This window comes from Lissotriton helveticus, chromosome 10 (genome assembly GCF_964261635.1).
Source record: "Lissotriton helveticus chromosome 10, aLisHel1.1, whole genome shotgun sequence".
NCBI lineage: Eukaryota > Metazoa > Chordata > Amphibia > Caudata > Salamandridae > Lissotriton > Lissotriton helveticus.
In genome coordinates, this window is record NC_136071.1 from 324,941,378 (window position 1) to 324,955,906 (window position 14,529).

General features: G+C 45.1%; 1 protein-coding gene across 1 annotated transcript in view; it reads right to left on the minus strand.

The window, feature by feature from the left end:
• Positions 1 to 7,014, minus strand: part of TMIE (transmembrane inner ear) — a 636,311-nt gene extending 629,297 nt beyond the window's left edge. Inside the window, exon 1 of the mRNA XM_078664238.1 lies at positions 6,582 to 7,014. Coding sequence (XP_078520364.1) covers positions 6,582 to 6,683 — 102 coding nt within the window. The 5' untranslated portion in view covers positions 6,684 to 7,014. The remainder of the gene's footprint in view (positions 1 to 6,581) is intronic.
• Positions 7,015 to 14,529: the final 7,515 nt, after the last annotated feature.

Here is a 14,529-nt window from a genome sequence, read left to right on the forward strand (position 1 = left end):
TGGCTAGACACAGTGAAGCCTCACCAAATACTGTGCTTGCAAGAAACCTGGTGCACTGCCCCATTACATCTGGCGGGATATAAAACCCTTTTCACTACAGCTGTACCAGGAAACATGGGTAGGCCAAAGGGGGGGCTTACGACCTATATTGCTAACACTCTCCCCGTTAGAGTCAAGCTACTAAAGGAGTCACCCACTTACCAAATAATCCAGTTAACATCAATTAAGGAAAGAACCCACATAATTATTAACTATTATAATAATTCAGGCACCCTGGAATGTTGCCTATACCTAGAGGAAATAGGTGCACACCTAACCACTATTCAGAACGAGAATAGTAAAATCTCAATTTATTTTATCTGGGGGGGTGACTTCAATCTCGCGCTGTGCCCCAAGCACAAAACTGGGACATGCGGGCTACTAGATGACTCAGGGAACTCGATACCCCATTTTGTGCACACACCATGCGGCAATAAACTAAACGAACTGCTTTTCTCGTTAGACATGGATTTCGTTAATGAACTAGTTGTTCCACAGCAGGATTTTCTACCCACTTTCCATGGGCGAGGCTGTTCCTCAACTATTGACTATATAATGGCCTCGAATTGTTACAAAGGGGAAATAACGAAATACGAGGTCGGACTGAATCCAATAAGCGACCATTACCCACTTTCTGTGTCAATTACCATGAAACAAACCGGCCTGCACCCCACTAAGTCCGTCAATCTTGACCAACACCTGATTTCCATGCATAAACAGAATGGGTACTCAATCAAATGGGCAAAAATCGATCCAGTAGAGACAATGCAGAGAATCCTTGTAAGCGCTCAACCTTGGCTTCAAAATTGTATGTCTTCTGAGACTTCACCCGAGTCACTTATTGATTCCTTTCAAAACATACAGCAAGTGGTTAGAGACAAGCTATTTGTTAAGTCAAACAACAAGCCCAAGCTCCCTTCGGAGAGATGGTTTGACACCTCTTGCCGAAAAGCTCTCACCGCCCTTAAAGAAGCCCTTCGCAAACAACCAAGGGATCCACAGGAAGTCTCCCAACTGAGGAAACACTACAACACCGTCCGCCAGGATCGCAAGAAGCAGATCAAACACGATCTATGGCTGCGCCTACGTGAAAGTGCTCTGAGCAAAAACAGCACCGTATTTTGGCAGACTGTTAGATCACCCTTCTTGGCCAACAGCAATGACCCAAACCATCTCGATGTGGCAATCTCAGAAGAGGAGTGGGTCTCCCATTTTTCAAAAATATTTGGAACGCCAAAAACTGTCATTCAAAACAATCGAGGTCAAGAAGCTGATCCGGTGAAAATCACGACCTATCCTATCAACATTCATTTTTCCCTAAATGAAGTTATAAAAGCAGTCAAGGCCTCCAAAAGTGGAAAGGCCCCTGGCCCGGACGGAGTCCCAATGGACCTGTTTCTATACGACGTAGATTACTGGTCTAAAATAATCACACGGATTATGTCAGCAGTAGCATCCTCGGGCCTCTTCCACTCATGGTCTACCTCAATATTGTTACCCATTTTCAAGAAAGGTGACCGTAACGATCCATCTTGTTACAGACCCATCTCCCTCCTGGACTCCATGGGTAAAATTGCGGGTCGCTTACTCCTGGACCGGTTACAATCTTGGGCCCGGGCGAACAAAATCATAACTGACTTGCAATATGGGTTCCAGAAGGGGCTTGGGACTGTGGAGCAGGCCCTCAACCTTGTACTCCTGACTGACAAATATGTCCGTGCCAAGGGTGGAAACATCTTCCTTGTATACGTAGATTTAAGCGCGGCATTTGACTGTGTACAGCACGCGAAGCTCTGGGAAATCCTAGCGGACCTTGGTGTGGACCCCCCACTACTAACGTTTTTAAGAGAACTTTATACAAATGCAGAAGGTCGAGTCCGATTTGGCACCAGTGGTGAATTATCGCGCTCTTTTCAGATAACGAGAGGAGTAAGGCAGGGCTGTGTACTGGCTCCCTTCCTGTTCAACCTTTACACAAATGGGCTCGAACAGGTGATGTTGGGAGGGAGCCAGGACCTACCACAGATAAATCATCGCCCGATTCCTACCCTCTTATATGCTGATGATTCAGTCATCATAGCACGGACTTTGAACGAACTCCAGCTTCAGCTTGATAAGTATGTATCTTTCATGGACTCTCTTGGCCTTAAAGTTAACACCAAAAAGACGTTTACAATGAATATTGGCCCCAGGACGAAAGTTTCAAAACCCATTTCCATCAGCAACCATAGACTGGACAAAACTTCGGTGTACCCATACCTGGGTATTCTAGTAGATGACAAGATGAACTGGAATAAGGCAGTGGAGGCGAGGAATCTCCATTTTCGCCGAGCCACCTCAGCTCTAAAATCTTTTTCGAGGAAACTCGGCAAAGCTGCCCCGTCTGACCTGCTATCCATATATTACGCTAAATGCCACAGTGTGGCTACCTATGGAGCGGAAATCTGGGGTTACGGCCGCATCGACCAGCTCCAGATCACCGAAAATGTGTTTATTAAGTACATTTTGGGTCTTCCCCAAAGCTCCCCGATATTGGCATCACACAGGGAGCTTGGGATCGAGTACATCATCGATACCATCCGATGTCAGCCCATCCTACTGTGGCACCGAGTTTGGTGTAACCCTGAAAGTCATCTAACCCGCTCCCTTATCCTTGATTGTCTGAAACTAACAAATTGGCGAAAAATCCCGTGGCTAAAATTCATATATAATTTCTTTAAAGATCTGGACCGTGAACAATACTTCCTTGATCCCCCTTCAGTTGAAGACATCTCAAGAAAACAATTAAAGCAGATGGCGTTAGCCCATCTGAGAGATCTTCGAAACCAGGCCGAGATCATTAAACCAAAAAACGAGAAAATCTGTTTATTACAGACAGGAAAAGCAATCCAGCCTTATCTGACATTCTTTTTATCAAATTATGAAAAGTTTTTAATCACCAGGCTGCGTTTTGATGTTTTCTTCCGTTTGGTTACATTCCCGGAAATACAGAACTGGTCCTCTAACATGATGAAATGCCCCTGTGATGGAGCCTCTATACAGTCCACGATTCACGTTGTCCTTTTTTGTAAATACTATAATCTCGCAAGGAAAAGATGGATCATTCCGATCCTCCGGGCCAGTGGACTTAGACAATCTTATCCAGCTCTCTTCTACTTACAATCTCCAAAATCCCCACACGAAGCCAAATTCATAGCGTCTTTTCTTAAAGCAACTATAAGAGTTCGTCGAAATATTGTTAGCTAAATGAACATGTCTTGTCAAAGAATCGTAAAAATGATTTTATAACCCCAAAACATCCTTTTTTATATAGATCTCATATTTACTTAATTTCATTCTATTTTAAAATTGTTATTTGTGTGTAAAATTTTTCTCAAATGTACTTTTTATGATTATACAAATTTTTATAATCGAATAAAAGTTGTTGAAACTGAAACTACTGCATTAGGATTCACTGAGAATGTTCGACTATCTACTTCTTATACATGTTGCATTATTAACTCTATTGCTTGGGAGATGGCCTTGCATGGATCGCGATGGCCATCCTTGTATCAGTTCCTTTGCAAAGCAGCTGAGGTGGGACAAATATTCAATTACTCGAATTCTGGATCCAGAAAAGATATATATAGGAAATACCTATGTAATAAAGGTTTTCTCCTAGCAAACCTCTCACACCGCTTAAAATGCACCTCAACTGTCCGTGTTGAGTTCAAACAAATTCCTCCTCAGCCTCGAGAGACATGACATTTGCTGGTGTTTTTATTTTCTTCACCTTGTTGATTAAGTGGAAGACTTTTCTGGTACTACTTCCATTTTCTGAATGAAGCCTGTCTCATTAGGGTGAACGAATGTGTCCAGTCTAGCGGGAAGTATTAGTATTAACCCCTCCCATGCTGGTGACGAACCCCAGCCATCACGCCCGCGGTGGGCGTGTGCGGATGGCGGCTGGGGTTTGTCGCGGCCCCGCCCTGTTCTTTTGTTTACCGCACAGCAGAAAAATCGTGGCGGCAGCGAAGGGGTTAATCCATGATAATCAGTGCAATGAGCTTTGTAGGAGGCATATAAAATGGGGTCTTTATTAGGTTTTGGGATAACCAAACGGGTCATTTAGACCAAGTTGGGCTGCCCTCCATTCTGCCATGGCAAAGGACAGATGTACTCCCCTGCCCTGGAGAGGACAGATGTGCTCCTCTGCCCTGGCGGACATACAACCCATCATATTTAGGTCTCCACCTGCCTGGTGGAGATCTCGATGCGACCAGAGGAGCCACTGCATTGACAGCTCCTCTGAAGGCTCTGAAAATTTGCTGACAGACTGCTGTGTTTCATGCAGCCACTAAGCAGTCGTTTTTGTTTTTCCCAAAACAAGCTCCCAAAGTGAGAGTCTGTTTTTGTCAAACAAATAACAAAGGACCCTGACATCCTGGGAGTTTTCTGCAAGGTTGTGGGGGATATTCTTTCTGTTTGAGACCGCCAGGCGGTCCCAAGCAAGAAAAAAGTAAATAAGACCGTATGAGCTAATTAGGGTAGACGGTCTGAGGTACTTATACCGGCAACCCTGAGTTCATTGGGCCGTTAGTGGAAGGTTTACACTGGCAGATAGAGTGGGGGCCCCACTGACAAAATCATGATTGTCTGCCTGACTATAACTGAATGGATGAAAGTGTTTTGGGAGGTTCACAGCCATGGCCGGTGCAGGTAAGAGGGCGAGGCGGGGGCAGGGAATCGACAGACTACGATGAGGGAGAATAAATATATATTTTTTAAAAGTACTTACCTTGTGCTCGCTGCATCGCCAACTCAGCGATGCAACGAGCGCGAGGTAAGTGGTTTTCTTTTATTTCTTCTTTTTTTTCTCCATTGTCGTAGTCTGTCACCCCATACCCCCCCCCCCCCTGCCCCCTCAACCTCACCCATGGCTCTTACCTGCACTGGCTGCGGCTGGAGGTACAGTAACAACTGTCTGATTGAAATGATCTAGAGGAGATACATGGGTGAATCGTGTCTTTCAGGTAGCGTGGCAACACCTGTAAAAGCACCCATGTAAGTGGCCAGGATATTTAGCATGAGTTTTGCTCACCAGGGACATACTTGTTTTCTTCCTGAGACAAGAAATATGAAGAAAGATGTTGTCTTGTTAAGTGATGGACTTAGGCGTCAATCCTGAGTGTATTTAGTCAGGAATATCCTACTTTTTTTTTTAACCTTGTTTTGCTTTCTGGGTTCAAAATAAAGAAGTTTCAACTTTTGTCCTTAGGGAGAAAATCCCATTCCGAGAACATTATTTTTTTTTTACATTATGTTACACTTTGATATGTTATGCTCTTCTGTCGTATGTAATGTGTATTATTTTAGAATTCTGTTTTAAGTTTCTGTTGTATGCTATATGCTAGTACGTTCTGTCAGTGATGCCACGTCTCGCCCTGACGTCTTCCCAATCCCACAGCTCCCACTTCGCGCCTCATTAGTTGAACTGTTTATGTGTGAACTGCACTCACAAACATCCAAATGGGGATAAGTAGCATTTTTTGGTTAAAAAAACGTTCAGAATGTAGAATGTCAAGTAAGTTATGGCTCAGAATGCAAAAACAAAACAACTTTTTACAGACCGATTAAAAGGCAAACATGACACAGTAACAGAAAGTGAAATGAATGTAACAAACGACACAGAAAAGAAAGAACCGTGGAAATAGATACATTGTATAATTTGTTGATGTGCGCTACGAAGCGCCCTCTCTTGCATGTGGCGCTTTAAACACGTATAGCATTCAGCAACAAAAGAGTAAGGTAGAGAAATTGTTCTTCGGATACACAATGATCACTAAGGGGCCTACGAGCAGAAATTGCGAATTGGAAATCAATTTTTCTTCATTCTCCACAGAAGGTTGAATCAAAGACCATCTAACAAATGTAAACACAGATCTGATCATTTGAACATGGATCCATCAATTTCAGTAACACAAATGGGCTACATTTTTAAAAAGTCGCACCTATCACCCCAGTCCCCAAATATGTTCTTATAACGTCCATGTGTATTCGGTATATCATGCAACTCACCCCAGACCCCTTCTACAGGCTTTCCCTATCTAGTTGCATGGGCATAGATAAGCAATAAAATGTATACTGTTAGTCTGATACATTCAGATGGTACCCTGGCGTTCTTGTGTATTAACTATACGAATCTTTTAAATGTACGTATTTATTTTGAAACATTAAATGTAGCTAACGCGCAAAACGTTTGTCTATGGGTTATTTAATGGCCCTTTCCTGTCAAACGAAAAGGAGTGCGCACCGCTGTATAAAGAGGTTACAAACACATGCATACTTGTACTCAAACTACGTAGGACCCGGTGAAGTAAGGGCGCGGGTCTCCCGACAGTAAGCGGAACCCTGTCTCTTCCACTTGGTGTAGATATTAATAAAAAAACAATGATTATACGTTGGGAAAACAGCGTGCACTGTCCTGTCATCTACTGATGTCCAGTTTGCTGGACGGGCACCTGTACCGGAAGTAACGGCGGCGGCAGGATGGGGTGTCTTACCTCTATGAGCTGAGCTAGCCCTGCCCTCAGGGAGCAGGCGAGCAGGACGACGGAACTCCTCGAAAGAGTACAGCGCTGCCGGGAACCGGGGGACCACGCCATCTTATTTCCTGTTGTCTCTCCTCCTCTGCCTCTACCGAGCGCGTGGACCAAGGCTGGCCAGGTGATAAATGGCCAGCTAGCCGCTGACAGCTCCCTCGGACGCGCCCAGCATCCCTTCCTTCCTTCCCCCGCTGAAGCCTGCCTCTCCACAGCCCGACGGTCACAGAGAGTCAGTCGGTGGCGAGCCCGGGGGAATCATTAATTAATGACACTGGTGTCATTTACACTCGGTGCCGGGGAGCTGGTGGGTGGGATCATTAAGAGGGCTGCGCGGAGATCTGTGACCAGGCGCGTCTCTCAGGAAAGAAACCTATCGCAGTGTACTGTGCAAATGTTTCTATTTCACCAGACAGACAGGAGCAGCCTCTTCTGAGCAGTGCTCCCACTGCCAGATGGGGATGTTTGTGCAGGAATGTTTCCGAAATCGTTCACACCTCTCATCACCTGAGAGACGATTTTTAATGCATCGCGTGTGTGGAACCAATCAACAAACTGGTAAGATAGATGGGGAAAGGGGGTCATTGCACCTGCGTTAGAGGTAAGTAACATACAGAGCATAGCTTCGAATTTCTGGCTGCCTTTCATCCTTCTGAGATAGATTGATGAAATGATAAGAACTAGCAGAACTGTGTGGGGTTATTATTTCACTTGCTATCACAGCATTTTGAGCCTTAGAATTATGTCAGAACACTATATAAACACAGATCTGTACTAGCGCAGATTTTGGACGTGAAATGAGAAAAAACAAATAAATGGCTAAAACTTCAGAGAGTTGTGTACTATAGCGCTTCGAAACTTTATATCCAGTGATGCAGGAAAGAAACGTAAAAAGGTGGCAAAAAACTGGCTCCAATAGATGTCATTCCTCGATAACGTTCAACTTTGCTCAGCCTTCGCAACGGGCTGAGAGTGGAACGTATTTAAATATAAAGTTAATACTTTTATAAAGTGAACCTCCTCATGCGATGTGCTTTCATACTGCCATACAGTCCTGGGCACTGCACCACTCTACTTACATGAAATACAAACACTCTGTAAAGCGCTTCTCTTTTCTTTGGAGCTAGCTTCGCACCATATCAGATAAGAACAAATACGTGTACTTTGTTCACATTTGATCATGGGTAAGTGGTAGTACCCTGCCACAACAAGCTTTTGCCATATATTTTGGATAATGTGCTCACATATGCACCACTGGATGGATACTACTACCTTGCCAGTCTCTGGCTATGAGGGTGGAGCTCATTTGCTGTACTCGATGGCAACACTACCACTCTAAAGGGAATAATCCGTAGTGTATGCTATATACATGGTGTCTTATCCTACAAGTGGTTACTAATAAAATCAGGAGTAGGTTGCCCTTCTCACTTCTTGGCGCTTGCTCAATGTAAAGTTCAAAGCGTTGTAGATTTCTAGCTGCAATGTTCAAAAATGCAAACAGAATAACGTAAAATGCAACATTGTTGTGTGTTTTTGGAAAATTGTGTAATAAAAAAAAATCCGACTTTTTTCCTTTAGGACACGCGTAGGTATAGTTCTCAACCATTACGATATTCGACCTTTTTAATAAATCTGTAAAGCAAGAGGTACTATCTAGTCGAAATGCAACAACTGCATTTTGCAGGGAATGGCTTAAATGTGGGTACAGCTAACCAAAACTATTAAAGTAGGGTACTACGGTAGTAGAACCCCATTATGGGATCTCCCTGAGAGTCCGGCTTGGTTGAGTGACAGTCTTGCGATTCCGATCAAAGATGCTGGGTTGACTGTATGGGGCGATCTATTCACGGAGGGGGAATTGCTCCTGTGGGAATGCCTGAGAAACATCATTGGCCTAATTTTGCTAGGTTTAAGCATATGCAAATATCTAGTTGGTCCCGTGCACATATTTCTCGGCCAACCCATGGAAATAAACTTCCCCTAGGTGGGCACAGTCAGCTAATATCTCTTTTGGTTGATAAACATGCCGCCAAAAAGGAAATGTCAACATGGTACAAGCTGATTATGGAAGAAGGGGACGGTGATTTTTCACTACCAGATGAACTTTGGTCGTCCTCTATGATGGATCGTAATTTGCAAGAGCTTTGGAGCCTATCCTGTGGAATGCTGTGGCATGTAGTGAAACCATCTTGGCTCCGTAGAAATCATCTTTTTACCATTCATAGAGCCTATTATTCTCCTTTAAGGCTTTCGAAGTTCACTCAGGGGAGTGTGGTGGTTTGCCCTAAATGTGGCTTGGTGGCCGCCTCAGACAGTCACATGTTCTTGGAATGCCCCATTCTGTCAACGTTTTGGGAGGCTGTAAGAAGAAATCTGTCATCATCCTTGAACTTGAATATAGTCTTCGATCTTTCTCTGGTCATTTTTGGTATTCTGGATGGAGTCCAAAGTTTGGAGAAGAAGCTAGTTTTCTACTCTGTCTTGCTTGCCAGAAGGGAGATATGTAGAAAATGGAAAGACCCTTTGCCCCCCACAATCGAAGACTGGTACACCTCCGCACTGGCGGTCTCCAGATTAGACCTGGGTAGGTCTGGTAATTCAAACAAAAGGGCGTTCTGGCAACTATTAAATTGGGCTCATTGAGTGTCCGGGTTTCTTTTTTTTTTTTTTTTCCTTCTTTCTTTTTTTTTTCTTTCCCGGGTCCAATGATTACGCCACCAAGACCCAACCCAGGGCGTGACACCTTTGTGGAAATATTCTCCGCCTCTCTATTTGGTTGGTTTGGTGATTACAGATGGTTGAGGCTGGAGGAGCTGAGGGACGAGTATCGAGTAGCAAGTTGGTGCCCTACCAGTTATTAATAAACTGAGACAGCTTCCTGCTTGTATACCTCTGGACTTCATCATGGAAAGACCAAGGTGGCAAATGAGGACAAAAAAAAAAGAAATGTAACAACTGCTTTAGAGTATTACCTATGGATTTTCTAATCTAGTCTAATGACATCGATGCTATGCATTTTCCCGCTGTGTGCTGGAAGCAACAAAAACACATGTTACATGACGAGCTGGGCTCGTCATGAGCGTAGCAGGAGGCTACCTCATGACGAGCCCAGCTCGTCATGAGTGTGGAAGGGGTTAGGACCAAAAGTAGGTGAAACTGCAGTAAAACTTTTACAAAGTCTTAAATGGAAATATGAGGTAAAAACACGATTAGGGATACAAGGATGAATTTATAGCATGCGCTCCCCCCAAATTAACTCATGTGATTTTAATGCATGTTCTAACTTTGCATGAGGTAAAATCGTACATGAAATAAGTGCCTGACGAGCCTTCACCTGGTGACATGACATGCATTAATTTAGCATGCACTAGAACTTATCAATCCCAAACCCCTTTCAGTAGGCGAGTTGTCCTCCCCTCCCTTGCTTCAAAACAGCGTCCATATTAACCCTCAAATCACACCACTGACAACATGCTTTGGTGCCTTAAAATGTCTCAGTTTATTCAACATAACAATTTATACATTTGCAAAATCATGGTTATCCAATTGCTCTCTTAATATCCATGCTAACATATTTCATTGTCTTTGCAATCATTTTTGTTGCTGTGTGGACCTAGCCTCCTCAATTTCCAGGGAAGAGAGGGGCCACCTGTCTGCATTACCTCGAACACCACCGGCCTGGCTCTTAGGTGCATCAGGGCAGGGCATACCACCCCGCCATCCTGTGTGACGCTCTCCTCGGCCAGGTGTCGGCCCTCTCCTCCCTGGGAGGACGACGCTACTGGCCCCGGCCATGTACCTCATCACTGTTCCCGATCCTCCCGGCGCCTCCTCGATCGTCTGGCCCCACAGCTGGTCATCGATCCCAACATCTTCGTTCCAGGTTTCCAGCCAGGTGTAGCCTGTGTCTCGACGCCGCTCACTATGACTCCTGGCGCTGCCTCGATGCCTCCTCGCGCCTCCAAATCTTGGGTTGCGCCGCCTGTTTGTGAACCAGCCCTTTGTCCACGTGAGAAATCCCTGTGGCAGCAATTCCTTCTCACTACTGCGAGGGGGGGTAGGTGCTTAATCAGGCCTGTTGCCCCCTATTTATCCCCTCCTCACTTTGTCAACTCGCACCCGGACTGGGATGGTCCAAGCTTGCCCTGGGGTGACCAATCCTGGTCACACTCCTCTAGCGGGCTATGCATATGGGTAGGGCAGGGCTTCCCACCTCCGGCCGGCATTTACCCGGGGCCCCCACTGGTTCCGACCTCACCTTCCCCCGCACAGGTTACAACTTTATGCCCAAAAGTTGAGTTGATGGAATTACACCCAAAACACCTGGCTACCTAAAAGCACGCATTAAATGAGTGCAATCAAGAAAGAGTGTTAGTAAAGACAATAGACCTGAATTAATAGTCATGTAAACATAGGTAGTCATAAAAGCTGGTTACAATCTTACAACTGTTGAGTGCAACAATGCTGTTTATCATATTAAAGCCTGTCCAAATGGCTTTGCCAAAAAAGTAGCAGAAAAGAATTGTTTTCTGTAAAGAATGCATATTTGAGATAAACAATTGAAAGTGACAAACATCAAGATGATTGAGTGTACTTTCTAGATGTTCGGGCAGAGAAAGGCAGCAAGGCAAAAAAAAACAGCACCACCCAGTATAGTCACTCATGCATCACAATATTGCCCACCTCAAACGACCAGCTGCCACATGGTCATAAATTAAAAACAGTTTAAACAGAAAGATGAGAGGCAATACATTCTTTACGAGACGTTTCATTGTTCAATAATAGTTCATTCACTGTGTTCTTGTGTACACAGAAAGATTCTTTATTTCCTAAACCTCATTGACAAATAGGCACAGCCAACGTATTTCCACCTATAAAAGGCTTCTTCAGGGCAAAGTACTAAGTAAGCACTATTCTAAATTCCAGATGGGAAACACCAGCATTAAACTGCACTTAGACCGTTCCTTGGTCCCTCATGGAATTTAGTAGTTCATCATGTGTTCCACAAAAATACCTTAGGTTAATAAGTTACACTACAGATCAAATTACGTTATTCTTATAGATCCCAGCGTTTCCAAGTCCATTGTTCATTGAAGTGTATACCGAATTAGTCCCACATCCAGAGAGTCGTCCTACTTTTTAGATGTACATTAGTCCCTCATCGATTTCTATTGGGACAATTTCATGATACACCAGATAGCAAATTGCATAATGTAAAAGATTAATACTCCTCAGGGTGGAGCCAAAGTCTGCGCTATGTATATTTTAAAGAATATTTTTAAGAAGTATTGGTATCAGCCGTGGCCCATGCAGGTAAGAGTGGTGGAGCAGTGGGTCCGGGTGGGGGGGATTTCAACAGACGATGACAAGGGAAATTGTATTATTCATTTAATTTTCCCTCGTCATCATCCATCGAATTTCCCCCTCACTTTGCTCCACCGCCCCACTTGTCTTACCTGCATGGGTCACGGCTGGTACCAATACTTCTTGCAGGTATCTGTACTGCCAAGTCAGGAATAAATAATGCCTTAATACAATGTTCCAAGGTGAAAATACCACTAGCAGTACTCTACAACATCACAAATTGATAGACATATCAATGAACAATAGAGCCACAATGACTGTAATAAGAAATCACAAAGACAAATCACATAGAGGTGTGTCCAATTAACCACTGGGGCCTATAAACGAAGTCCTCACAAACACTCACAAACCTTCACAAGCAACAAAATGAACCAGTTCATTACTGGGCAAGTCTTTGCTGTCACGTTGTGTAGGTCTGTCTCATCAGATAGTTGAAAAACTTCACCTCTTCTTTGACTACCTCCACTACCAGGAATTTGAGTTTGTGGTGCTGTGAGGAATTGGGTTGTTGCTTGAGGGTGGTGAATCCCTACAAAAGCAACACACACATTCTTTGTCAGGGTGAACCTCAAACAGTCACTTAACATGTGCTTGACCCTCTGGTAGCTTGGCACAAGCCTGCTCAGACTTAACTTGGAAGCAATGTGTGAAGTATTTATGCATCACACAAACAGTAATAAAGTGAAAACATAGAACAAGAAAAATCCCACACCGATTTGGAAAAATATGTTAGAATTTATAAAAAATATTTGACACCAAAAAGCCTAGAATGAAATGAGTAGAAACCAGAGATCTGCAATTTCAAAGATTTAAGGTAATTATAAGGCCTAAAAGCACAAAGCATCAGTCATAGTTATCTGGTTGTGCAAGAACAGGTGAAAGTCATTAGTTCAGGCCAACAGCGATGGAGTGCAGCCTGATAGAGGGACCAGGTTAGTCCCGTTGAAAAAATTACCTTCTAAAGTCCAAAGCAAAGAGTCCAGTTTGTGGCATAGAAGGCAGCGAGAAGCAGGGAGAGTGTCACAAATGGTTTTTACTGTAGGATGAAGAGCAGGCAATGTGTCGCAGACAGTCATCGCTGTAGAGCAAAGATCATGTTGGGCATCTCGGACGGTCGTTGCAGGAGCTTTGTGTTGCAGGTCACTGAACTTCCACCTCAACAACTGACCCGGACCCCACCACCCTCCTTAACAACCTCTCCAACCTCAGACTGAAGCAGCTCATCACCACACCCACCCACAGAGCAAGTCACACCCTCAACACCATCTTTGCAGGAGGGACAAACATCCACTTCAGCCACACCTCGCAGCCCCCTGGACGGACCAACACTGCATACATTTCACCTTCAACACCACCTCTGGACCCAAACCCACTCAACACCCACCATGAAGGTACTGGAGCATAATCACTGAGGAGCACCTCCTCCTGGACCCTTCCTGCATCAAGACTAACGCAAACTCCGCAGCAAAGGAATTTCATCGATGGATCTCCAGCTGCGCCGACAAGCTCGCACCCCTCTGCCACCCCACCAAACAACGCCCCCTGAAAGCCGCCTGGTTCACCACCGAACTCCAAGAAGCCAGGCGCAACTGCAGATGCCTCGAGAAAACCTGGCGAAACCAGAAAACCACAGAAGACCTGAACAACTACAGGAACACCCTAAAGGAATACCACCAGCGCATCAGAGACACCAAGCGGACCTTCATCAGGAACAAAATCCACACCAACGCATGCAATGCTAAAGAACTCTTCAACATTATACAGCAATTCACCAAGCCCACCAGCAAAACCACAGACATCAGACCTTCCCAGGAACTCTGCAACAGGCTCAGCTCCTATTTCCACCAGAAGATCAAGGCTCTTTACGGCGATTTCAGCGAACAGACGCCAGACACCACCCCCCACCACCACCACCGACATAGAGCCTACCATCACAACCTGGAATCCGGCCACCGCCGAACTCACATTGCGATCATGAAGAACACCCACTCGGGAGCCCCCACTGACCCCTGCCCAGCACACATCTACCACAGAGCAGCAGCCGCCATTGCCACCGAACTTAGACGGATCATCAACACCTCCTTTGAATCCGGCACCTTCTCAGACGACTGGAAGCGGGTGGAGGTCAAACCCCTCCTCAAGAAGCCCAACCCCGACCTGACAGACGTGAAAAACTACCGGACAATCTCTCTCCTCCCCTTCGCTGCCAAAGTTGCAGAGAGTCTCGTAAACACTCAGCTGACCACCTTCATCGAAGAGAACTCCATCCTAGATGCCTCCCAGTCCAGATTCCGCAGCAACCACAGCACCGAGACCACCCTCCTCACCGCCACCGATGACATCTGATTGCTACTCGACCAGGGACACACCGCGGTCCTCATCCTACTAGACCTCCCTGCAGCTTTCGGCACAGTCTCACACCACACCCTCGCAGCCAGACTTCACGATGCTGGGGTACGAAGAACAGCCTTCAACTGGATCCGCTCCTTTCTCTCCAGCAGAACCCAGAGGATCAGACTACCCCCCTTCCTCTCTAAACCCACAG